Source organism: Paracoccidioides lutzii (assembly GCF_000150705.2).
Source record: "Paracoccidioides lutzii Pb01 unplaced genomic scaffold supercont2.17, whole genome shotgun sequence".
NCBI classification, from domain to species: Eukaryota; Fungi; Ascomycota; class Eurotiomycetes; order Onygenales; family Ajellomycetaceae; genus Paracoccidioides; species Paracoccidioides lutzii.
Genome location: NW_015440963.1, coordinates 647,980 through 674,056, shown reverse-complemented (window position 1 = coordinate 674,056; position 26,077 = coordinate 647,980). Strand labels below are relative to the sequence as shown.

The 26,077-nt window shown below is 40.5% G+C and overlaps 5 protein-coding genes and 1 non-coding gene across 6 annotated transcripts; 4 read left to right on the top strand and 2 right to left on the bottom strand.

Annotated features, from left to right (window-relative positions):
* Positions 1-628: 628 nt before the first annotated feature.
* On the bottom strand, positions 629-1,551 carry PAAG_06269 (hypothetical protein; the record flags this gene model as incomplete). Its single annotated transcript, XM_002791958.2, has 2 exons — positions 629-967; positions 1,159-1,551. The coding sequence occupies 2 exons, from the start codon at positions 1,549-1,551 to the stop codon at positions 629-631; spliced, it is 732 nt and encodes a 243-aa protein (XP_002792004.1).
* An 835-nt stretch (positions 1,552-2,386) lies between these two features.
* PAAG_12196 lies at positions 2,387-2,502 on the top strand. The gene has a single exon (XR_001551854.1). It is a non-coding gene; the product is annotated as a 5S ribosomal RNA (ribosomal RNA).
* A 1,293-nt stretch (positions 2,503-3,795) lies between these two features.
* On the top strand, positions 3,796-4,077 carry PAAG_12195 (hypothetical protein; the record flags this gene model as incomplete). Its single annotated transcript, XM_015847716.1, has 1 exon — positions 3,796-4,077. The coding sequence occupies one exon, from the start codon at positions 3,796-3,798 to the stop codon at positions 4,075-4,077; it is 282 nt and encodes a 93-aa protein (XP_015702707.1).
* Positions 4,078-10,033: 5,956 nt separating this feature from the next.
* On the top strand, positions 10,034-11,674 carry PAAG_12194 (hypothetical protein; the record flags this gene model as incomplete). Its single annotated transcript, XM_015847715.1, has 4 exons — positions 10,034-10,411; positions 10,568-10,709; positions 11,267-11,342; positions 11,419-11,674. 4 exons carry the CDS (start codon positions 10,034-10,036, stop codon positions 11,672-11,674), a joined length of 852 nt encoding a protein of 283 aa, XP_015702706.1.
* A 621-nt stretch (positions 11,675-12,295) lies between these two features.
* Positions 12,296-12,517, bottom strand: PAAG_12193 (hypothetical protein; the record flags this gene model as incomplete). Its single annotated transcript, XM_015847714.1, has 1 exon — positions 12,296-12,517. The coding sequence occupies one exon, from the start codon at positions 12,515-12,517 to the stop codon at positions 12,296-12,298; it is 222 nt and encodes a 73-aa protein (XP_015702705.1).
* A 6,850-nt stretch (positions 12,518-19,367) lies between these two features.
* Positions 19,368-20,160, top strand: PAAG_06268 (cytochrome c; the record flags this gene model as incomplete). The annotated part of the gene is made up of 4 exons (XM_002791957.2): positions 19,368-19,559; positions 19,693-19,851; positions 19,929-20,023; positions 20,136-20,160. The coding sequence occupies 4 exons, from the start codon at positions 19,368-19,370 to the stop codon at positions 20,158-20,160; spliced, it is 471 nt and encodes a 156-aa protein (XP_002792003.2).
* Between the last annotated feature and the right edge of the window lie 5,917 nt (positions 20,161-26,077).

Here is a 26,077-nt window from a genome sequence, read left to right as displayed (position 1 = left end):
TTAGTGAAGGAGAAGGTGTGATTTTTGTTCCTTTCTAAAGGTTGTGTTTTTAAAATAAAAAAATAAAAAAAAAAAAAAAAAAAAAAAAAGACAAATTGGTTGATTACTCTACTGTTATGGATAAATCGGGGCAAGAGTCAGGATATTTGATTGAAGCTTCCCTGTGTTTTCATATTATAATGGAGTTATCGGACATTCTACTTTGACCCCTTTGTTGAAGGCTGTACGGTTATACCTTTTGGATTTAAGAGCTTTTGATAGGACAATGGACGCAATTAAGGGGATAATTCATGATTGAGCAAAGAGGTTTAAGAATACTGCATTGTCTACTTTTGTCCAACACGTAATTAACCCATATTCATATGCCAAACCACCCATTTACAAGCCAGGCGAATCCATTAAATGAATTGACCCGCCTCTCAATGCCATGATACAAATCCAAAATATAATAAACCATCAGATATCCAATAAAAATAATATACAATTGCCCTCTCTATTGGCTCCTTTATTAACCAAAGCCTAAAGGCATCAAGACAACCTTCCAATCTTCACCTCGTCTGCATCCACCAGATTCACCTATCCTAAACCACTCCCAACCCTCCCACAAACTCCACACGAGCGACGCCATCTACCAAATCCCCAACCACTTCTTAATCGGCCTCCGTCTCCTCTCTTGCACTTCCCCTTCCCCATCCGCAACCACACCCTCCTCACCCTCCACCTTCTCCAACCCATGTGCCCTCCGATACGCCCTCCTCTTCTCCACATCATCCATCTTCTTCTTCCTCCTCTCCATCGTCTCCAACGTCTGATGATCCGCATGCATCTTCATAACCGTCAAGACCTGCGCGATAGTATCGATCGGATGTATGAGGAGCTGCGACCAGGGTGGTAGCAGTTGCGCGAAAGGGGAGGTGCGTTTGAAATTCGTGGTGAATGTGAATGTTGCTAGTGTGACAAGGACCGACTGTACGTACTTTGTTAGCACACGTTGTACTTATATAAAGGGCTAATTTATAGAAAAGTGTATTGTATATATATATATATATATATATATGTATGTATGTATGTATGTATGTATGTATGTATGTATGTATGTATGTATGTATGTATGCATGTATGCGGTAAGGGAGGAGAGGTGTTGGGCCAATTCCTCACCATCGAAATCCAAACGTGAATCCCCTTATTCGTCAAAAATTTATGCATCACCGTCCCCTCCGGCGGAAACATATGCGGATACCGCTTTGTCTTTTTCTCCGCCAGCTCAGCCTCCGTCAACCGGGGACCGGGGTAGTTGAGCGGTTCTCTGGCGGAGCGCGGGTTTGTCACGCGCCGCGCTGCGTGGGAGGGGGGTCTGAAACGGTCGGGCTTTTCGAGAACGCGGGGCCCGCTGGGGGAGGAGGACTTCGTGGTTGTGGATTTTGGGCGGAGGTGGAGATGGGGGTGGAGTGGTGATTGGTTGTGGCGGATATTGCGGGATGTGAAGAGGAGAGTCCGCGTGGATATGTCTCGTGGAAGGAGGAATGGGGGAATTAGAGATTGTGAGGCCATTGGGTGCAGTGGTTATTTTATTTTTATTATTATTATAATTCTCTTGGTTGATACCTCGTAGATGTAGAGATTTGATATCGAGGTTTGTCAGGATATTTTTGCGGTGCATACAGATTTAGGCGCAAGGTCAAAAGCGGCACCGTTCCCTAGGAATCACAAGACGGGTGCTGACTCAACTGGCTAACACGACCTCGATCCTTGGATATTCAGGGGAAACACATACACACACCGATCGAGGTACTGTCAATTCGCTGCGAGAAGAATGAATGCCTTTCCCTCGCCTATTTCAAGAAGAGGATCCGAGCGTAGCGGGTAATTAAACCCAAAGCCCCACTGTTCTATCGGCATGGGCATTGCCGCGCATGTTTTCGCTCTTGACGATGAAGCTGTTTTGAAGTTAGCCCCCGTTATGTGATAATATGTATATGAACAATGGAGGCCTGCAACATATCCAAATTGAGATTTTCATTTTATCAGGGGGACATTGGTTTCTACAATCTGCTTTTGGATGGGAGGGAGAATGTGATGCTCTCTATTTCTTTATTTTTACAACTCTTTTACCCTTTGCTTTCTGGATTGGTGCCTGCAGAAAAAATGGCTTTTATATATCTTCTGGCGGTTTGGTATTCTCTGGACGTCTGCTTTTCCTGCATTTCAAGATGCGTATCAAAGCCAGTGTAACAGGAAGTCATCTTCCAAATGTATCCCTCAGTTGGGAAATGTCAGCCATTATTTTCATGTCCTTGCACCCACTGCTTTTTATTTTCTCGAAAGCATGACCATCGAGAATCGGAGTTTTGGAATATATTTATGAGACGCTTTCTACTGAGCACATACGACCACAGGGAGTGGAAAACAGGGCTTCCCGTCCGCTCAGCCGTACTTAAGCCACTCGCCGGCCGGTTAGTAGTTGGGTGGGTGACCACCAGCGAATCCCGGCTGTCGTATGTTTTTCTAGTTTGCGATCTCTCTGGTTAGTCAATCGATGGCTCCAGACCGAGGGTTCCCTATTGCATGCACTCATCCACAGCTTTTGGAGCGAGGGGCGGGATGCTAACTGGGATGACACACCCTCGATGCACATGTGAGCCATTTGCACTTGGTTCAATGATATACGGAGATACAGACTACGAAGCAGCATTGTGAAAAATTTAGACAATAGTGAGGTGGTCGCAGACCTGCAGAAAGTGCAAATCCCTAACAGAAATGCGCTGTGATAGAAGACTCTCTCTGTGTTGAAATTAAATGCAAATCTAATAATCCCTCGCTGTGATTAGGAATATTTAATCTGACATTCGTCATCCTTTCTTCTTCATACCCGCCATTGCTGGAGTAAGTGCTACATTAACTCGGGCATGAAGTGTAGATCCGGGGGTATTTCTAGATAGCATTTACTTAATCTAGATCCGAGAAAATTACCTTCTCTTGCAGCTTAGTATTTTCAAGCTCTGCACCTTTAATCTGCCGCTACGACAGTCACCATGGTTTGATGAGAATCAAAGTAATAATCTCTGTATATACTCTATCCACTTTTTAAATATATCAATCTGTAGTTATTTCAATGTTATTATACTTATTGATTTTCAATGTGAATCTTAGGTTTTATATCTGCAAGTTATGCTAAAACTGTTTGAATGGAGTTATTAAGTGTGTCAGGCCTATCCGCCTTCTTACGTAATCCGCACTGTATATAACTTTCGCGTAGCTAGTGATCACCTCATAATCAATCAAGCAATCTATCCTTGACAGGTTATGAGACCCATTTTGCGCAAATAACTGCCAATTTGGGGAATTCTTGCCAAATATGGTGTATATTAATCACTGCTCACTTCATTCAATATAATATTGTCTTATTTTATGTCAATTGATTGATTTGATGCACTATTATATTATTATTATTTTTTCTGTGTTCAATCTGTTCACTTAATGAGTGAAAGAAAAATCTACAACTTGCTAATTTTTCAGTGACTGATCACACAAGAACATGTCAATCTGCTCAATCAAGCTTATAGGTAAGAATCTCACTGAATAAGATTACTCCATTAGAAAGAAGATTAATATGACATGATGGAATGTATGATGACTCACTCACAGTCATGATCAAGTCAATTCAGTCAATCTGACTAATCTGAAAATGATCAGAGGGCTCTGAGCTCACTGACCCCCTCAGAGGCATTCAGAAGTTCCAACATTAGACCCTCCAGAACACTCAATCAGCAAGCCAGGCTGATTACAGCCTTTATCATGATGAGGCCAGTCCACCTACATTGTGTCAAATATGCTGACCTGACTCCTTCAGAAGATGAGGTGAAGATGTCTGCAGTGACTCCTAACCCATCACCAACAATCAACTCTGAAGAATTGCAACTGAGGAGATTGAATCTTGAACATCAAAAGATTGATTTAGAACTTCAAAAAGAGAAGCACAAAGAATTGCAGCTTCAACTTCAATTAAAGAGGCTCTGCACTCAGAATGACAGGGCTGCAATGCTCACAAATTCATCAGTGAGTCAAATGTCAGCATGAGATTCAAACTTGAGATTCTGAATGCAATATAATCTCTATGACCTGGATAGCTGCGTTAGCAAGACAATCAGCCAGTTCAAACAGGATACTAAATATGCCATCAAGCTGAATGCTCTGGTCAGATCTTTGAATTACCTCTCCTGGCATGTGAATATGAAGGCCAAGCTAATTGATGCTCAATGCTGAGTTATATTGGAGGACAAGCAAGTCAAAAGCCCTGATGAGAACTCTGAATAGGCTTCTTTTTGAGAGGCTAAAAATTGCTGGCTTTACACATTCATTTCAAATGCATTGGCAGCCAGCATTAGGCCCTGTTTTAATAAGTATGATGAGAGCAGAATCACTTATTCTTTTTGATATGCAGTTGAGAAGGAGTTCTTCATTCCAAGAATGTAGCTCTGCAGGGAAGCAGTCCTAGCATTTACATCAATGAGTGATGTCTAAGTCACTGACATATACATGTTTTTTGATAAGTTTAATGACATTACTATGAAATTGGAAATACTTGATATCTTACTGTCAAATGATGTGATATTTCATGTGTTCTATTCTGCACTTCTCAATATATGATGAAACTATGTGCAAAAGAAAATTGAGAAGGTACAAGAGTTCAAATCAAAGTTTGTTGTGTTGGATGTTCATTCAACCATGGAGGAAATACACTCTTGATTGAATCCTCTCAAAGAGATCAAGAAGCCTGCTCAGGCAGCTAATTCTTCAGTCAATGTGACTCAGGCTGAAATGCGGCTGCAGGTTCCAATAATAGCAACAACATCCAAAATAATTCAGCCTGTGAGGGCCAACCCAGGGGACATGGAGGCTATTGAATGAATGGACATTCAAAGTCTGACCTCCCAATCTGCTCAGAATGTGAGCATCATCATGATGAGCTCTGCTGAGCAGTCAATTCAGATAGTGCTTCTGAAGAATGAAGAATCACCAACACAGTGAGAATAGAGAAATATAACAATAAGAAGAGTAGTGAGGGCAAGAAGGCCTCATCAACTGCAAATGACAGCTCTGGGATGTTCCAAATGGCAAATCTAGTGCAGGTCATTGAGGTGCCTGTGTACTCTGCTGAATCAATCACCAACCCACTCACCATATGAGATAGTGAGGCTGGATGTCATATTGCATGTGATCAATCATGATTTTCTCAAATAACAGAGATTAGTGATTCTATGATTCAAGTGGTCAATAAGGCTATCTTGAAGGTTCAAGGAATCAGGGTCGCCTCCATCTCAGTCAGGGAAAGATTAATTGAATTTGATCACATTTATTTGATGCCAGACTTATCTGCCAACCTCATATCTGCTGGCCTATTGGAGTGCCAGAGCTATATTCACTGTGATCTGCAGGTGGATGCTGAAAATTACTTTGAGATAATAGCATCTACAGGAAATGACATCTTCTATGTGATTTTGAATTTCAATAATATATATGTCCTATCTGACACTCTTTCTATGTTCAGAGATATTATGAATGATCTGAAGCTTGAATCACTGGCATACTTGATGATTCTGAAGCCCAGGGCAATTTCAACAGATTATGATCTGAACACTGCATCACTGGGTCTTTTCAATCACAATGATGTGGAGCAGCTGATTAACCTGAAGAATTCAGATATTGATACCTTCATTTTGTCCTCACCAACCTGCTTACCTGCCATTATGCTGAAGCAGCTATCAATTGATGAGTGACATCAGTGATTGAACTATATTGGTGAGAAGAATCTAATTAAAATGTCATGAGAGCTCTGTTTTGGAATTGCCATCATCAGCTCAAAGAAACTCTCATTCTGCACCACATGTGTTAAAGTCAAGCATAAATGTGCAAGTTATAAAAATGCTCTTCTACACCATGCCACCTGCAAAGGTCTTAAGATCTGGGTGGACCTATTCAGAGATGGAGAAACACTTGGTAATGAAGAAGATACACCATCCTATATGAGTAAGAAGCTTGTAATGGTGATCATTGACAATACCACATGAATGTGATGAATCTTCCTATTGAAGTGCTGCAATGAGACTCTAAAATATATATAGATCTTCAATTAATTTATGAAGAATCTGCTCAATTGTGGTGTCACAATTATTCACTCTGACTATAGTGAGTTGAATTCAAACACAGCAGTCATCTATATGATAAATGAGGGTATTAAATGAGAATCAACCCTGCTTCATACTTCACAGCAAGATGGTGTGTCTGAACATTCTATTGATCTGATTATTGAAAAAGCCTGAATGTTATTAATAGATTCATCTGCTTCCTCCCAGATGTGAGATGAGGTGATAATTGCAGTGACTGAAATGCTTAATCTTATGTCAACATCAGTCAAGCTCTATAATGATGTAGAGGATCTGGATCTGAAGTCAATTACCTCATATGAAGCTTGGCTCAGAGCCCTGCCCTTCATACACAGAATTCACTGATAGGGGTGCAAGGCTTATTTAAAAATAGTGCTCAAGCTGAATATGAAAATGGCCTCATGATCACAGGAGCTTATATTTACAGGCTATGATGGTTTTACTAATTATAGATTGGTCAATCCTTCTAACAGTCATCTTTACACATCAAAAGATGTGATATTTCAAGAAGATCTCTATTTGGTGAATTCTTTGACCTCATCTGAGCAAGGTGCCAAGAATCTGCCTTCTGCTGTCTATGTGGCTGCAGTTGCAATCCTCTCCACTCAACATGATTTATCAACAGATGATTTCATGATGAATGAGAAGTCTCTACCTGTCCTCTCAGTATTTCTACACTCTACAAATAATTGATGGATAGACTATGAGATTACTGTGCAGATTTCAACATTTTTGATGCAGAACACTACTATCCTCTCAGGGTCCACTTTAGAGATGAAGAATCCTCCAATGCTCACTGAGAATATTACTTCAGTGGGAGAGATCTCAGTGAGAAATTTCACTGACAATTCAACTGACATCTCTGCAAACTCTGAGATCACTGACTTGTCAGTTTCAAAGAATCTCACCTGAGCTCAAGTGTCTGCAGATTGAAAATATTACTTTCATGTCTGTGTTAAGAAGATTAATCATCTCAAGCAGATTGGTGCATGGTGGCTAGTTGAAAGGACCTCAGATATGATGATTCTACATGGTCAATGAGTGTTTGACAAAAAGATTAATAATGCAGGTAGAATTGATTGATATAAGGTCTGCTGAGTAGTCTGCAGCAATTATCAAGAAAAGAGTATCAACTATTCAAAGACATTCACATCAGTTGTATCAGCTTCCACCTCCTGAGCACTTATGACAATCTTGATATTTCAAGGATGGCATGTTCTGCAGATTGACATGATTACAGCATTCTTAAATGCCCAGCTTCCCACCAATGAACATATATATATACATTAACCTGCCAGGTTCCGCGAGGAATGCAGCAATCTGGTATGCAAATTGATGCAGAGACTATATGATCTGAAGCAAGCAGCACTATTATGATATGAGAAGCTGTGAAAAATGCTATTGGAAACAGACTTCCACATCAGTTCTCATGATGCTGGTTTTTTCATAAATGACATCTGCAAGGTCTATATAATCACCTACATAGACAATATTCATCTATATGATTCAAATATATTGAATATTGAGTGGACAAAAGCCCAGATCATCACTAATTATGAGATCAAGAATGTGAGTAATTCAAACTGGTATTTGAGTATGAAGATTGATTGAGATGCTGAATCATTATTGCTGTCCCAGCCACTGTTCATAAAGAACCTGTTTGAGAAATTCTCAATGAATGACTGCCACTCAACATCTTCCTCTATGGAGGAGAATTTTGATTTCATGAGTGATAATGAAGAATTAGTTGCTTATACAGCAGAATTTACATTACATTTCTATCAATCAGAGGTTGACTCTTTGCAATATCTCACTGCCAACACACACTCTGATATAAGCTTTGCTGCTGACTTTCTAGAGAGATTCAACTCTCATTCTACCTCAAAGAATTGAGCAGCATTCAAGTGAATTCTTAGATATCTACAAGGTACACCCAACATAGGTGTGTCCTACTGAAAAGATGTGGATATAGAACCTGTGGCATTCACTGATGCTGATTGAGCAGGCCATGATCCAGGTTCCCACTCCATCACTGGATATGTCATTTATATGGCAGGAGGTCCTGTTGCTTGATGAAGCAGCAAGCAGACAGGCATTTTGAAATCATCTACTGAGGCTGAATATATCACATCCTCAGAGACTGCCTATGAGCTTGTCTGCCTTCAGGAATTGCTGGAGGATGCCAGCTTTGTACTGTCTCAGCTCAATAATCTTGATGATAATGATGACTCAATTGAATCACCAGTCAATAAGCTGATGTATATGATTTGAGCAGATAATAAATCAGTGATTGAACTGGTCAAAAGTGAGACTATTCCACACTGTTCTAAGCATATAGAGATTCACTTCCATACTCTTCAGGATCTTGTCTGCAAGAACAAGATCTCAATTGATTATGTACTGTCCACTGAGAATGCAGCAGACAGGCTGACCAAGTCACTTGAGATGACTAGATATGCCCTATGGCAGCAGATATTAGAAGACACAGTAAGCAGGTGGAAATGATTATATGAAGAAAATGACTGGTTTTTCAACAATATGGGTTTTCCAGTCAAATTATGCACTGATACCTAGCTACAGGCTATTTTTTGTATGTAATCTCGCGTACAGTTACATCAGTGAGTGGGGGTGTCAGGCCTATCCGCCTTCTTACGTAATCCGCACTGTATATAACTTCCGCGTAGCTAGCGATCGCCTCATAATCAATCAAGCAATCTATCCTTGACAAAGTGAAATTATCTTTCTTATAGCTTAATTAACAGCTTAATTAATGCTATTGATATATTAAAATATGATATATATCATAAATTTTATTCATAATGAGATTTTCACTACTTCAAAAACTGCCCTGCATATTGACGTAAAAACACTAACTGAGCCTTTGGGGAAAAAGAGACTGATTATCATAGTGTGGATGTGTGAAGTGTAATTTTTTCCTCACCATAGCCAAATGAACATGACTGAAAAATTCACACTATATATTCATTCAAGTATTCCATTGAGGGGGCTGCATGTTACCAGTAAGCTGATATTCACTCTATTCATCAATATATGATTGGTGATATATCAGGGCTGTAGTGAGCGCAGCAAGCACCCCTCGAGCATTAACTAATAATACTTTTAAAAATCATGCCAGGTAGATGTGTAACAGGTAAAAAGTTAAATAGTGGGCCACTGAGCTTGAGCCCACCTGCATTTATTTGTCTTGCCTGTTGCAGTAGCTGTTGCTGTGATTACCGCTTTGGAGATAGCGCGCCGAAGTTACCTTGGGCGCTTTTTGCACCCCAACAACAACAACCGCCACTCAATCTGTTTATTGCCGTTGCGAAGATGAAAAAGCCTGGGGCATTGTTCAAGGGAACAATGCCCACATTTTCTGCTTCTCTTCCTCTCTCATCTCCTGTCTCTCGCGCGCTCAGGTGCACTGGCCCACTCCCCCTTCTGCGGGATGGGGCCATGTTATCGGGTCTCTACACCCTATCGTGATCGTCCATGTAGCCAGTCTGCGACCCTCCAAACACCATCTCCCTGCAGGATCATCACCTGCTGAAGTTTGTGTGCTATTGGCACGAACACTCAGCCATGTATGTTATTGGCATCCCACTATTGAGCATGAGAGATATTGGTACCGCCACCTGATCTGCCTTCCTTGAAGAACCCTGAGCATGAAGCTCTGTCTCCACACAAGCCTCAATTTGCCTCAAATTTCCACTTGCAACACCCAAGATCTCACTGCTCTTCCAGCTGCGATGGCTCTTCCGGAGAGTGTGTTTGACTACAGGACTGATCCATCATTGCCCAGCACAACTAGGTAAGATGACTGCTTAGAAGTATTTCTCACGCTCCCTGTTCTCCAGTATAACACTTTTATGGATCCAGCAGTTCTTGCTGATGAAGATCCTTTTGGGAGGCCAGCGATCTTAACCATCCTGTCCAGGAAGGCGACAGCCTTACAGTCTCTAAGCCAATCCATCCATATTCTAAACCTTCTCTCTCTACGCTCTGTAACGCACCCAAGTTTCACCAAGTTTCCGGACAGAGGTTTAGCAGCTGGAATGGTAATTAATGCACAAACAGACAATGACCCTCACATCCAGTATTGCCAACAACTGCACCCCTCCCATTACAGCAGCAAGATCAGCACATCTTGCCGCAGTGGTGTGGATGAAGACGCCAACAGCAAACAGCCCAAGAGCCTCAAGCAAGAGGTGCAGCAATCAGAGAAACAGGCAGTGAAGTGGCTACGGGTTTGCCCTCGGCCTTGCCCGATGGGAAAGGTTTATTTGCTACTCTTTTGTTCTCATTTGCTCTCTCTACAGCTCAATAAATGCCTGCAGTTCCTTTCTTAGCTGATTATAGGTGCTTTGTCAAGCTGCCCACCTAACTCCAATGAGAGTGGACAGTCAGCCTTTCGCTCGGATTCTCGAGAGAAGATCGAGCAAACTTGGCGTGAGCGCAGTGAGATGAAAGGGTCATGGAGACAAGCCGTGGCGATGGCCTCCGAGTTTTGCCCTGGGCCTCTTTTGTCTCGTGTGGAATTTTCAGGTAATTAATAAACGCGTACGGAGTAAATGTCCCCACCGTTGGGTTTGATTACGTACCCCCGGGTTCTTCACCACGGCACCACTTTCGACAACACTTTTAAGTTCTAATTAGGAAGAGTATTTAGTATTTACGCCACTCCGACAAGCCGGCCAAGCCCGGAAACCTTGGGTCTTGTCCGGCCAGCTGCACCTGGCTACAGGTACAACTATTAGTTGTCCACGGAGGAAGCAATGCAGCAGGGGTGCTTGCTGGGGAGACCGATCATTCTATTCATCCTGACTTACCCCTCTTTTTACAACAAGAGCTGATGTGTACATAACACGTCTCCTCCCATAATCCAAACCATTCTTTCTCTACTCTTGACGATTCAGTCGTGAGCGCCTTCATCCAGTTACTAGTACTTCACTCATCATCATCAACTTAACATGCCGGCCAATTTGTCAATCCTCACTCTTCTGTGCTTCCGACAATCATCCTTGTTTCCTCAAGAGACTGCACATTGGGCACTGCAAGTGTAAAGTTTCAAGAAATGTTGAATGATTCTAACATTTATGTAGCCTTCTCTGGAACCCAAATGCTCCATCTGGCTCGCTTTTCCATGTCTCTAAGGAGTCACTGGCAAGCGGACAGACAGTATGCACCCGTCTCTTGTTCTCAAACACCACCAGACTGACAAATGCCGTTAATGATCTTAATCCCAGAATTATAGGCTGGTGAGAAACGTAAACCCGATGGCCTCCTCGTCGCTTCGGGCCTTAGTTGAAGTCGCCTCAGGGGTTCGGCTCACCGATCAAATGCTCGACGCGCATTGCATATCGGCTGCGCACGACCGCTCCTTTGACCTTGTCTACAACAACAGTCAGAGATTCTGCAGTCAGGTTCTGCAGCGTCTCGTTTACAACAGGGTAATCACTCAGAGCCAATTCGATGAGTTAGCTATGAAGGGATTTCAGCCGCTCGTCTAAGAGCAGGGGTGGAGTCAAGGACTTGCGTAACGCGCGCACTCGAGTTGATGGCGTGAACCAGATAGAAAGTGTTGAAGAACCCTGGTACGGTGGCACTGCGCCAATGCAGCCTTAAGAATGATCTGAGTGACATTGGGGATAAACCTGTCTCTTGTGTCAGAGATTCGTTTTCTTTCAGATGGAGAGGCAGTCCACTCACTTAGCAGAATAACTATAATTGTCAAGGCCTCAATGTCCACTGAGAGAGAAGCTGAATATTTTGTATTACCGCCCTGTTGAGCTACACTACATACTTTGTTGCTCTCATTTAAAGCACTCTGTTAATGTAGTCCTGTTATGCATGTAATGTCATCTCAAAAAACATCTCATGTACAAATTGAGAACTTGAGCAAAAGAACAGATGGAACTCATTAAGAAAAGCTTGTCAGCTCATTTGACACGAGCCTCGCCCTCGAGCGTTTGATACGGACAACAAAGACAGTACTCTTGCGTTGCGTTCGTAGAGTGATCTCCGTCCTCTCTTTCGCCAATTGCATCAAGCGCCGCAGGCCGAAGAACATCTTGCACCAGCGGAGTCACCATCTCAACACCGCCGTCCGGCTGCGGCTCACCCTCAGGGAATCATTCCGCGGCTTGCGGATTTCGTGTCTCAACGTCGTCGAGGAAGCAGTTGGCGGTCCCACCATCCCCAAAACGTGAAGAGCGTGGACTGCACCAGTCTGCTCGCGGGTGTGTAGGTCTGTAGGTCTGTGCGGTAGCTCCGCCGTTATGGAAGATGTGAAGATGGGCTTGTGAGGCTGTAGCGTTCGATGGTGCCGTCCTCTGAGAGGTGGGGATTCTCATATTAAAAGGTGCCACTAAACTTGCCAAGAACAAGGAGCACACGAAGGAGGGTTAGGAGGGCTGAATGTGTTTAGGAGATGGGCCAGCATGATATAAAGGTGTTTGATTCTTGAGTTGCTGGTAACTACATAGGTCATGAGAGGGAAGTTGGCACACGGATAAATAATGTTCAAGTGGCTTGTCTATTTGCATTAATAGAGGGTGAGCATTCTTTTTGCACATAGGCCAGGGGATAAAAGAGCTTGAAGTTGGAATCAGATTGTTGGGTTTTGCTTTTAACTAACAACTAACTGGTTTAGTTAACTAGCCAAATAACCTACCTAATTCTTATGAACATTGTTTTTGAATAGTTATCAGGTTTTTTTATCGTCTGCTGCAGCTCTATAGTTGCCCTCTGCTAACTTGTTAGAATTGTATTTTAGTTTATTTATTCTCTCTTTTCTTTCACTTATTTTCTCACGCTCATTTTGCCTCTTTTATGAATTAAATTAATTCTGGTTATATCTAGTTTCTACTTGTTAAATCTCAGTCAAGTAGCTTTCTTGGAAGATATAAAATATTATTTGGGTTAGGATTCCAGCCTTTTTCTTATCAAAATATCATAGATAAACTTGACACTCAAAGTTTTCTGTCACCCTTGTGCTTTTTCAGTAACTGCTTAGCAGCGAGCTGAGCCTTGGAGTGAATTTGGCACTATCTTGGGTAGATCCTCTCGGGTGAGTAGTTTTGCTTTTGATATTGCATGCATTATCACTGTCCGCTCTGCCTTTGTGAGTTTGTAAGGACTTTAAGAGAAAACTTGGCTATCTGAGGAGATGTCTACCAGGAGATTTGCAGTCCTCATACCTGTCATGTGTGCCAGACTACTCATATAATAATCACCCATTAACTCTCAACATCGCTCATATTCTGGCCTCACCACGTACCAGAGCTCATCATAAAACTACCAGATGAGAGCTCTCAGGAGGGAGAGTCTGGCCACTCTCCCGAGCCTCCCTCTGCCAACAGGACCGACCATCCTAAACATTGCATGTCAGTTTTTCATTCATTCTCCCTCCATCATCTTGAAGCTCAGCACTGATGAAGGCGAAGGCATCATGACCGTACTCACCCGTACGATTCTAGGCCCCTGTGTTCCCGTGTGTTTGAGTCGTCGCGATTCCGGGAATGGCTTCCGACATTCTGACATCCAACCGTCCCCAACAAGGACTTGTACTTACACATCAGCCGGGCATCGCCGTTAGTTGAGCTCTGGCCTGCACTCACCTCTTCACAGCGTAAAACTGTCAAGAGAGAGCTCAGTAGTCTTCTCATACGCATGCGTGCGCATCCCTTTTTCTACTACGGTCGTCCCTCTCAGCAGCCGCATCTTCTTTTCTCAATATATGGCTCAGAGATGCACGGAATACTGCGACTCTCGCTCACAGTGGGATGACTCACGCGCGCTCACGCACTACACACCGCTGCTTTAGACACGAAACATGCAGTCGCTCTTGAAGAAGTGCAGCGCAGCACGAGTGGCACAGATGACTGGGATCGTCCTGTTCCCACGCATTTGGGTTTGTCCGACCGGAACTGCTATTTATTGATATAAAAGATGCTTTTGATCATGCCTCAAAAAATAAAATGATCTCAATTCTGCAAGGTTTGAAGTTATCAAAGTCTTTGATAATATAAATCATCCGTTTTATAACAAAAAGAAGCATATAGCTTTTACTTAATATACTAAAACAGAAAAAAACTAATGTTGAAATAAAAATTTATCAAAAATCTTTATGTTATGCCAAGACTCTCTATACTAGCTCCTTGCCCTTACACTGCTTATCTCACACTGCTTACCACACTGTTAAATAAAGCACTTACTTCATGAAGAATCAGATCACTGCATTACTAATTCTTCATTTCATGAAAGATTAGAGATAAAATCTATTGCTACTAATTCATATATATAAACATTCTGAATTCTTAAAGTTTCTTCAAGAAATTCAGTGATTAGCTACTATTCAATTCTACACATACATTTCATTCATCAGTATTCTTCTCTCTCTGTAGTGCTTACTGCATCTATACATCTACTCTTCTACAATTTTAGTTATAGAGCTTCTTATGCTTTTTTTTGACACTCAGTTCATTAATTCTAAATGTTCTCACACTTTAATTTCATTTATTTTATATGCTATATATATATTCAATCTACTCAAAAATAAGAATATATATATAGTACAATCTTCTAGATATGTTGATAATATAAATCTTATTATAAGCTTTAAAATCTACTCAAAAAATACTATAAAAATATAGAAAGAGCTGCATAAAAAATCTTTGAAAAAGAAAATAAAATTTAATTCAATTTAATATAAATAAAATTGAATCAATTCACTTTTCTTAAAAAATATAAAGAAGACAGAATCATTACTTTTTAAAATAAAGTTATGAAATTTAAAAACTCAATGAGATGTCTGAAAATTTGATTGGATTCAAATTTTAAATTTAAAGTTCACATTCAAAAAAGATTAGCTCAGACTGAAAGAACTTTAACAAAAAATTTATATGTTTATTTTTCAAAACTTCAAAATAAAGCTTTAAAAATAATGCTAAATGTATTAAAAATATCTTATATTAGATTAGAGTAATAAAAATATAGATCTCAATTTCATCATCAGATATTCAGATTATTTATTTTAAATAAAAATATTTATTTTATACTCATTAAATATATTTGATAAAAATCTCAATTCTGTTAAAATTTAAATTAAAATGAATACTCTGAAAATTCTAAAATGATTTTTTTTCTCAGCTTTTAAAATATATGTAATAATTAAAATTAATTATTAAGCTTAAATGTAAAAAATATAAATCACATTGAGTTTTATTTTTGAAAAAAAAAAAATTAAAATTATTAATAAATATTTCTATCAAAAATTTTTTTTTAAAAAAGATAAAGAATGTATATATTCAAAAACTGTAAAAAGATTAACAATGAAAATTCTTTAATAATATATTTAAATGAATCAAAAAGCTAAAAGATTATCTGACAGCTGATCAACTTTGATATACTTTAAAATATTCTCAGAATATAAGTTATAATCTTGAAATTCTAGAAAAGAATACAAGATCTATAATTCTGAGTAATTTGCAATTCAAAAAACATTTATACTTATTAATAGACTTGTTTTTGAAGAATCTACTATCAGAAATATATGAATCTTTTTATACTGTTAAGCAGAAGGTGAAAGACTTAAAATTATAAAATTCAAATTGATTAATTCAACTTAACAAATAGTGAAAAAAAAAATTAAATTAAAAGATAAATATATTTAAATTTACTTATTTTGAGTATCAGTTCATATAGACATTTAGAAAATGAAAAAGCAGACTTAGCAGCACAAAGTAATACTGAAACTTAAATAATATAAAAAATTATCTTCTGATCTTATATTAATAAATAGATTTAGAAAATCATTTTAAAGGGCTAAGCTCCAACTCTTCTTATACTCAGGCTTCACCTTCGTACTATCGAGGCGGCGCTATCGAGGCGGCTCCTCTACTCTATTCATATAACCTCTTATTACGGAAGCTCCGCCCTCATGCTTCATATTACTGAGGCAGCGCCTTCATCATCCTCATATAAGTCTCTAACTACCAAAGCTCCGCTCTCGGCGCCTCTACCACCGAGGCGGTGCCTCAATTATCCTCGTATAAGCCCCTTACTACTGAAGCTCCGCCCTTTATTAACAAAGCCTTATCTCTACATGATCTGTCTTTTTTTCCTTCTCTGACGATTTTTTCTTGTTTTCATACGCGTTAGTTATCAACTGTTCTCAGCAACTAGTTTGTTACAATCATGTCTCAATAAATAAACTGAGCTTTGAAAAATAGAAAAAAAATTGTTCAATATATAAAATATAAAATAAAATCAAAATAGAAATTTTTTTTAATAAAGTATAAAATACTTTCTCTTTTATAATACAATTAAAATTTGAATATGATTATTTTAAATTTTATTTAAAAAAATTTAAGATTTTATTTATATAAATATAATTTTTATAATTTAGTTAAAAATCTAAATTATATTTTAATGAACTGTTTACTGCATATTGATATTAGAAAGAAATTAAAAAAAAAATACTTTATCAGTCAGTTAAATATACTCTTTTTCTTTAAAACTGAACTGAGAATAAATTTTTGATTTACTATATAGAGAAAAAAACTGCCTCTAAAAAATAAATTTTAAAATCAGATAAAATTCTTATACATAATTAATAAACATTAAAGCTTAAATATCAACTTATTCTAGATATTTTTTTTATTACTATTATTCTTTCTATCATCAGTTTATTATTATATATAATTTTTCTTTGATATTATTGTTCTCTCTATTTGAAGTTTATTGTTAAATATCAAAATTATTGAAATTCTCTTTTTTAAGATTTTAACACAGTTATTTTTTCTTTTATACTATTTTTCTTTACTAGTTAATATATATTTTTATAAATTTTTATCAAAATAAGTATATATAACTGTAGTTTTTATGATATATCTATTTAAATACTGTATTATTTTGAGATAAAACTATACAATTACATGTTCTAAATTATATATATCAGTTTTTCAAGAGAATCAAATCTGAATATAATTAGATAGATATTTTATATAATATGTAATGAATTTTTGAACTTATTTTTCTCCCACAGTAGACTCAACTAAAGTAGAAAGTAGTATATTCACATATTTCATACTTTTTCAATTCAAGAGGGCTGGCCTCTCTCATTCATGAAGAGTATTCATTGAACTAGAGATTCTTCTTCTGTCAAAGTCAGTTTTTGACAATTTGATTGCACATTCATATGAGAAGCTCGACTAGCTAATCTATAAACTAGAGTAGAATAAGAACCATTAAATGATTTAGTAATAGTATATTTGAATGAAATTTGTTTAATTTTATAAATATTAAAAATTAGTAAGAGTTTTCTTCTTGATTAGAAACTTAATTTTTTGATTTGAGAGGCATATTGAATTATTTGATAAATATGAGTGATTTGAGATAAGAAAACTGTTCACTCAGTGTCCTTATTCACTCAGTGATCAATTACATTCTATGAAGATAAATTGGAGCTTGCTACTGTCAAAAATTGTATTATTATAATATATTTATATAAATTATACAACTTATAATTCAAAAAATTATTTAATTTTTATAGATTATTATTATTATTTGATATATAAATTATGATGATTGGAAGTTTTTTTATATTTTATTTTATTAAAAATTATAGAAATTAAAAAGTTTAATAAAAAAAAATTACTAGTAATTAAGAATTAACACATCAGCTTTTAAAGATATTATTAATATATAAAAGAGAATTAAAAGGTAATAATATCTATTATGATAAACTATTTATAACTGTTATACATTATACAAAAAGCTGCTCTATGTCTGTTGTAATTTAATTTTAATTGATTAATGATTGTTATGAGTGTGGATATTTTGGGTTAAAATCTAAACTGGAGTGGCCCATTCGCTTGAGATAATTACCAAGTCCCGAACAAAGGCTGTGTGTGCTAGGGACATTCTAATATCCCTTTCCCCGTGCATGGGTTGCGCTGATACTTAGCTGGTATCAAATTGTGGCTGCGTTGGCCGTCGACTAGTCCGTTGTGTATTAAGGGCTGTGATGTTAAAATAACCGATATTAAAAAATCGCTATGCTACGAAACTCATTCAACCAAGCTACTCAAGCTTATCTGCCCTGAAATGCTGAAATTGAAATACTCCATCAGTATACATAATCCATGAAATCTTTCGTTGAATGTTTGGTTGAATCGGTCCTAGCTATCACGTGTATGGATGACTCAGCACCCGTAATCACCCGGCGCGTGAATAACCCGGGTTCTGATTGGCCTCGGCGCAGGTACAGCCAATAACAGGCGGTAAAATAACCATCAGTCATCTTGCGGTGCGGGTTTAGTGCGTCATTCCGCGGACTGGCCCTGTTTGGCTGCTCTCTACGTGTTGGACCGGAGGAAAAAAATTTCTGATTCTTGAATCTCAGAGAAGTATTTTTCTATATCCAACACACCTTCATTCACACCGGGCATTGGAAGTCTCCTTGTAACATAGTTCTGCTCCTTCTTCGTCTCTCTCTATCTTGCATATTATTCCTATCTATCTCCGTTTATATATATCATCTTATACTCTATATATAGAGACTTTGATTTCTTCCTCCCTTCAACACATATATAGACCCTTTTTCTCTTTTTATCAACAAAATGGGCAAAGACAGCTTCTCTCCTGGTATGTGCCTCCCTCCCCTGCCGCTGTGATGTTGTTCATCTTCCCCGTGCTGTGTTGGGCCTTCCTGCAGAGCCTCAGCCCATTTCTTTGTGTTCTCCTGCTGCTGCTCTGGTTGCTGCTCTGGTTGCTGCTGCTGCTGCTGCTGCTGCTGCTGGTGTTGTTTGATCTCAAAGATGCTGCCAACCACCCATCAAATGTTGGGGTGCTATGTTACGCTCTTCATTGCACCCGGAGCAGTCTTATCTTCAATCCTATCACACTGTCCTTGAGAGTAAACAAGATCACCTTTATCTGCGCTGCAACATCAGCACCAAAAAATCAACAACACAAGCCGCGTCTGCATGTCTTCACCCCTGGAATCATCCCCTTCCCACCCCCCCAACCCATCTATAAATCAGCTCTCTTCCCGCGCAATATATTCTTTCCTCTCTTTCCTAAACAACTACGTCCTCCCTGTGCCCCACAACATCTGCAGCTCAATCCGTCGCCAGATCTTCCACCCGAGGCCATCCCCAAGAAATTGCAGAGATCGAACAACATCCAACAACAGCAACCATGAGCCTGGAGATGACGATGGCGTGCATGGTGTACGCGATGCTCGAGCAGGAGGAGCTAAACGAAGAAAACGAACGCAAGAGAAAGCTGAAGGAACTCGTTCGACTGCATCCGGAGCTTAAGAGGCCGACTACTAATTTTACCCCTCTTCTCAATCCAGGTGACGCTGCTAAGGGTGCTGGTCTCTTCAAGGTATGCGCGCGCCTTTTGTTTCTTTTCTTTTCTTTTCTTTTGGTTTTCTTTTATTTTTTTATTTTTCTTCTGAGGTTATATACAAATACTCTACGAAGACACGCGCTGACATTGTGTGAAACCTCACGTATAGACTCGCTGCGCTCAGTGCCACACCCTCGAGGCTGGCGGTGCTAACAAGGTCGGCCCCAACTTGCACGGACTTTTCGGCCGCAAGAGTGGTACTGTCGAAGGGTACTCCTACACCGACGCAAACAAGCAGAGAGGTGTCGAGTGGAACGAACAGTCTTTGGTATGTCATACTTCCCGGGCACATGGCTCATATCTTGCAACAAAAGGACGCGATTAACGAGTTATTGGCTCCAATAGTTTGAATACCTTGAGAACCCAAAGAAGTACATCCCTGGCACCAAGATGGCTTTCGGTGGCCTCAAGAAGCCCAAGGACCGCAACGATCTGATCACGTATGTAAAAAAAAAAAAAAAAAAAAAAAAAAAAAAAATCCAGTTTTATCTATATTTTTGTTTGTGCTGCATTCGAGACGCGACACTAATCTCGTCCACCCCGTGGATATAGCTACCTCCAAAACGAAACCAAATAAAACAATCTTCCTCCTAATGAATTACCTCTCTCAATCTTCGTCCACGCTCAACCTAGAACACACTCAATCCCGATGATCAACAGTATGCGCACTTTGCTCTTCTGTACATTTTTATGAGCGGCTTGAAATTCTTTAATCTCCCCACCGTTTTCCCTCTACCGTCATGTTCTAGAAAAGAGAATACCCTACCTTTTCCAACTTTCTTTTCTTCCGCGTCAAACGTAAAGATAAAAAGAGAATACCTGTGCCCGTTTCGCGAAGAACTTCGTGGTGTGTCTTTCTTTTTTATAATTCAATGACCAAAAAGGGAAAAAAAACCTCCACTGTAACAATATTAAAATGTTTTTTTTTCTATCCTCGTTTTCTTCTCTCCTCTTGATCATGGTGGATTCTGTGTGTGCCTGTTCTCTCTAACTCTATCGTGGACTTGATGCTTTCTTCTTTTGTCCTATTTTCTCCTTCTCGACGGGTTCGTTTATGTGTGTAATGCTTTCTCCGTGGGAGAACAAGGGTTTGCAGAAGAAAAAATGTTATACAACCCCAGAGTCAAGTCGGGAACAGAGAGCTGAAGACAAAATTCGCCAATGGGTGGGATGTTGAAGGAAGTGGAGGCTATGATATATTTTTTTTTCTCTTGTTATGATTCTCTTGCGTCCTGCATGTTGTAATTTCTAGTATTTTTCTTACACAGCAGTGTCGTTTTGTGTATTCCTTTCCTTTTACGGGTTAGATGGGATAGATAGGATATCAATGGGCAAATATCTCCTCTCTTTTACATGCTTTCTACTCTACTATCTTGGGATATCGTCTCAGGGTCTGTGTTTGTGTTTTGTGTTTTCGTGGGTCGTCTGCCGGCATCTTGATTGATTTACTACGGAAGTTTTCCACTCCGTGGAAAAGTGGGTTTGTATTATCCGTGTCGACGTGTCATGGAGACGCTATTGTCATTACAAGTTTCTCTAGTCCCAAGCGGTTTGTTTCCTGCTGCAATCCTGGCTCGAGTTGATATTTGAGGATCCCGAATGGGATTCATTGTAAAATGTAATGTTATTTCATTTTTACACACCGCATCTCCGAATATTTCAGAAATTAACTTGCAAAGAACAATGGGGGTGATTTCAATTTTCACTCCTCTCTATCCAAGTTGTATATGCTTTTCCCCCATATCGTATACAAAACTTATCTAGATAATCAGCACCCTCTCTGACAGAGCCCGCGCGACTCATGCACCATTGGCTATAGCGAATGAGAAGTTTCACGCGTCTAGGAATATTATCCAAACACGGGTAACGGAGCGGTCAACGGAGGGTAGGACGGACACGACAGTTCGATGATGGGTGTGCGTAGTCACGCATACTAAACCGAAGTGCAAGTAGTTACTTGGGCAAAGGGGTTGATAAAAGGGCTGTCGGGCTAAGGACTAATATCAGAAGTACTTGCTTATCAGGTAAACCCTCCGTCCTGTATCTTTTATATTCATTTCCTCGGTTTTGTTTAAGCTTTTGTTTCGCATCTCAACTATGATTGAAACACAATGTGGTTTTCTGGGGCGAATTGAACCCCGCGTTTATAGTTATGCAATCGATTTATCTGCTCGCACGGCCGCGTGCTGAGATCGAGAGATTTTCAAGATTGAGTTGGCATCTCTGCGCGCAAAGTGGTTCAAAGCTATGCTCAGCGAAACGTCAATCTATAGTCCATGTATATATACACGTTGCATATATACATGCTAACCTGTCTTTTCGAGCTACTCGCCACTCTTAACTTCACTCTCCTTTACCCATCTCCATTTGGAGTGCCAGGTGATCTGTCTCACGGATTTCCCCATCGGCCATTCGACGTTACGCAGAGAACCTTATTGGATTTTGCCTCTTTTATATCCCTATTCCAGCTGGTTACCCCCAACGTAACTAGCCCCAAAGGAAATCTCTAGCATTGGCTTCTTCATGTCTCACAGACGCGGGAAGTCTGTCAATCTATATGCAAATATGCAGGTACTGTACCATGGAATGGGAAATGCATGATCGTCACACAGGCGACGAGGAGAAGCGGCAGATGGGCTGAAAGAGAAGCATGAGAGAATATGGTAGCGAGAGATGCTTGTCGGCAGCTCTTAATCGCTGAACGAGAGTAGCAAACGACAAATGTGATGAATTGGTGTTGACCATTCATAGAAACGAATCTGGACGCAAGTAGCCCTCGACCTCCTCACATTGTTCTGGCGATTGATTGCGTGGAATAGGAAGCTGGAGGAACAGTGCTATTATCTCAACAAATCAGGAAAATATTTCAATTCTCAGGTTCCTGCCCGTCCTTTTACAAATCAGTGATAAAGAAACTGCACAATTAGCCACTAAACAGTCAACAATGAAGTTCCCGCAGGCATCATTTCTCGTCCTCCTCGTCAGCGGCGCTGGTGTCTCCGCATCGCCCGCGCCTGATACGCAAAGCTTCAAGCAACGAACCAGCCACCAACAAATGTGTCCAGTTGGATGCATTCTGTCATGGCGGGAGTAAAAACCCGATTCACAGCTGCTACGGGGAAATGCGCTGTGAAGGCAATGGCTCAAAGAGAGGTGTAAGCACTCGGAAATGCACATGTATCTTGATTTACGAGAGGCTTTAGCGAAACGAATTCGTATTTCTTTTCGAAATAACGAGTCCGAGGAAATTAGAAAATAATAATGATGGAGACGGCTGACGAGCAGAGCTTTATGCACTGGCTTCGGGCCAAACCATAGACATGCAATGCCCCAAAAAAGAAGCTCGAGTCTACCCTAGAGCCCAGGGAGTGCAGGGCAGAGGACAAGCTTTACGAGGGACCGGGGGACAGGCGCAGCTGTCCAGGTCTGTCCTGTCAAAGATTTTTCAGAAGAAAATACGCAAGTTCCGTTATTTATTGATGATATTTTCCGCCCGCTGTCTTCCCCCAATCTTTCGGCATGATTCTTGACTTATTTTTTGTTCAAACAATTCGTAGAGTATGGGATCAAATGTATGGCGCCAATTCCACCAAGCGATAACCTGAGCCTGAGTAGGATCCCGAGGCCGAGATACTGACACTAGAGACTGGCATTTTCCTAACGAGAAACACTTGATCGTGAGGCGATGCCGAAAGATCCACCGGAGGGTGAGGCCCAGACTATCGGTAAAGACAAACCAACCGATAAGTGGTCTTGCCAAGGGAAGAAATTGGGGGATAGCCAAGAACCGTTGCTGCAAAGGGTTGAAATGTGAACGGCAGGCAAACGGCGAAAGTTGATATATATTTGATCCCTCCTTCCCCCATTTTGCTCGCGCTTGTCATCCATAAGTTTGAAAGGAGAAATGGCCAAAGCGTTAAGTGAGCTAACGGGTATATCCGCACTCCTCATTCAATCTGCGGTTTACCTGGATGGAATGTATCAACGCATGAATGGCCTGTCCTACCTAACTCATCTGCCTTGCTGAAAGAACTCTCGTCCCGCGAAGAGAGACAGCTGAGTGGTTTTAGGCAACTGGAAAGCGGAGAGGGGTAGTGGACTGTTCGTTGAAGCCAAAGATTCTTTCTGTTTTGTTAGTTTTGGGATAGGCATTATCGAAAGCGCAAATGAGCATTGGAGAAGGGAGTGCTTTTGGCTGGTTGAGTTTATTGAAGGTTTTCCTTGTGGTCATTCTCTAGATCTAGAAATAAGAATATTATCGCGAGCTCTCTCGAACTCTTGAAAAGAAATCCATTTTGTGAGGTGGTCAACATACATGAAATAATAAACCAACCCTGCGATGATTGATACTTCGCATTCAGCGTACATCCGCATTTTGCTATTGTGCGTATGCAACCAGACAAACATGGGGGGTATATAGGCGGCATCTGCCTAATAGTCATCTCAAGGTAGGCGTTTATTCATTGTATGAAGAAGAGGGGATGGGATGACGTTTATATATGCCTCCATTCCGTGGCGCAACATTGCAGTAATCGCGCAAGATATGTCCAATAACAATAGCTAGGGCTCAAGCTGTTGGTTTCGTATCCACTCGATTGAGAGAATGACAACATCGTGGGGTATATGACTCCGCGGCTCCGCATTTCAACTAGACGCCTTCTGATCCCCCCCTCCTTCTCTCTTGAAAATAAGACGTCCGGATTAAGCGACAATGAAGGGTTGGTATTATCCCTTAGGTACCGAATCTGAACGATGAAGATGCACCTAGAGAAGGACATACATTATCTTTTTTTTTAGTTGAAAGTTTTCCCGGTATATGATATTTAGTAAAGAATAGTTGAAAAAAGCAATTCAACCTCAATTAGAATCCACGGGTGCCGTTTTGGAAACCAAATGAGATTGCTATCGATCAGCTCCATCCTAGTTATGACTCTCCAAGGTAGTCACACTTCCATTCGCGACGCCATCTCCTTGCGCCTTGCAAAGTAAATATATCTCGACCATGACAGGGGCTATAGCAATAGGGAAGGTTCATTAATGACGTCATTCATTTCACCGCCCAACCATCGCATAAAAATGCACAATTGGAAGCAAAAGAAAGACTGTATCCATCATCATTTGAAGCGTTTTGTGGGTGGGTGAAGGGTGGTCGAAACTGTTTCTCCTGAAAGATTAGAGATTTAGAACTCCCAAGATTAAAAGGGTCAGCAACTGGTAATATGAAACAGAAATGGCAGTTCATCCCTTTTGGAAGAACGATTGCCTTTTGGAAAGCGGTATGGCGCTTGATCTGGGGTTTGATGCCCCGCAACATGTATGTCAATGGCTTAGACTCTAGGTGGGCCCATGGCAACGACTGCACTGTTGGTCTCAGACGACTTTCAAACTCTAGGAATCCCTCAAGGGTTCAACAAAGGGTCATTTGATGTTGCTCCGTACTTGCGTACGGAACCTCGGTAGTCTTGGTCTGTGATGTGCCAGTTGGTGATTGGACCAGCCACCAAGTTTTCCAAGGTTCCCACCCTCGGTCCTTAGATTGGGATTGAAATGGACCAATGGATGGCTGCTGCTATTGCGGGGCCTTGATCCAAGCTTTTCTCTCTGCTTGTGAACATGTTGGTGTGTGAGCAACTTTGGCTTATCGAACTGAGGGCAATTAGGAGGAGGAGATCTCTGGTGTGGGATTTGCTTGTCCCCTGGTCCCTGGTATACAGCGTGTGAAGTCCGTATGTGCTGCAGGCCATTGCTGACAAGTTATCTGGATTGGGCGGTGCCTTGCGCGCCTGTGTCTGTTGTCTCGAGTACATGCAGCAGAGGCTGTTCTATTGGCTGACAGCGGTTAGTTTGCTAGTGTATCCATGCCGGCGATCCCAACACAAATACCAGGATCCACTCCCCTTCTCGACGCTATGCACACGGCGAATATGCTGCATTGTGTGAATTACAGGCGCTAATTTTGGCTTGTGGAAGTAAACTTTACGTGGTGGCATTTGGAATTACTAGCGTATTTCAGCATATTCAGGTTACATCCCCACCGCATCGCCCAGTACTTTCTCATCCTCGACAACTCCTGCGAATGGCATGTTAATATTGCGATTGTCGAGACGAACATCTGGAGAAATCTCGCACTGCCCTGGCTGGTGTCGTTCATTCACACACTTAGACCGCGTCCACGCGAATCTGCGACTGTCGCCTAATTGCTAGCCAGTAGCGCGTTATAATTAACATATTAGGCTCAGCCTCATAGAGAGCAGATAGCCAGTTCAGATCGCAGGATTGAGAGAACTTAACTTTTTCTTTCTATCGCATAATATATTCTTTGATTGACAGAGACTATCCGGCTGTCTGTCCATATCCTTCCAACAGAATCCTCAGCATTCTCTCTCGACTTGGCGATCCGGCTGCATACCAGGCCAATACGCCGCCCCACGCCGTTGGGCTAAAGCCGATTGATTGACTGTCAATCTCCTCTCGAGCGCATCACGCACAACCTC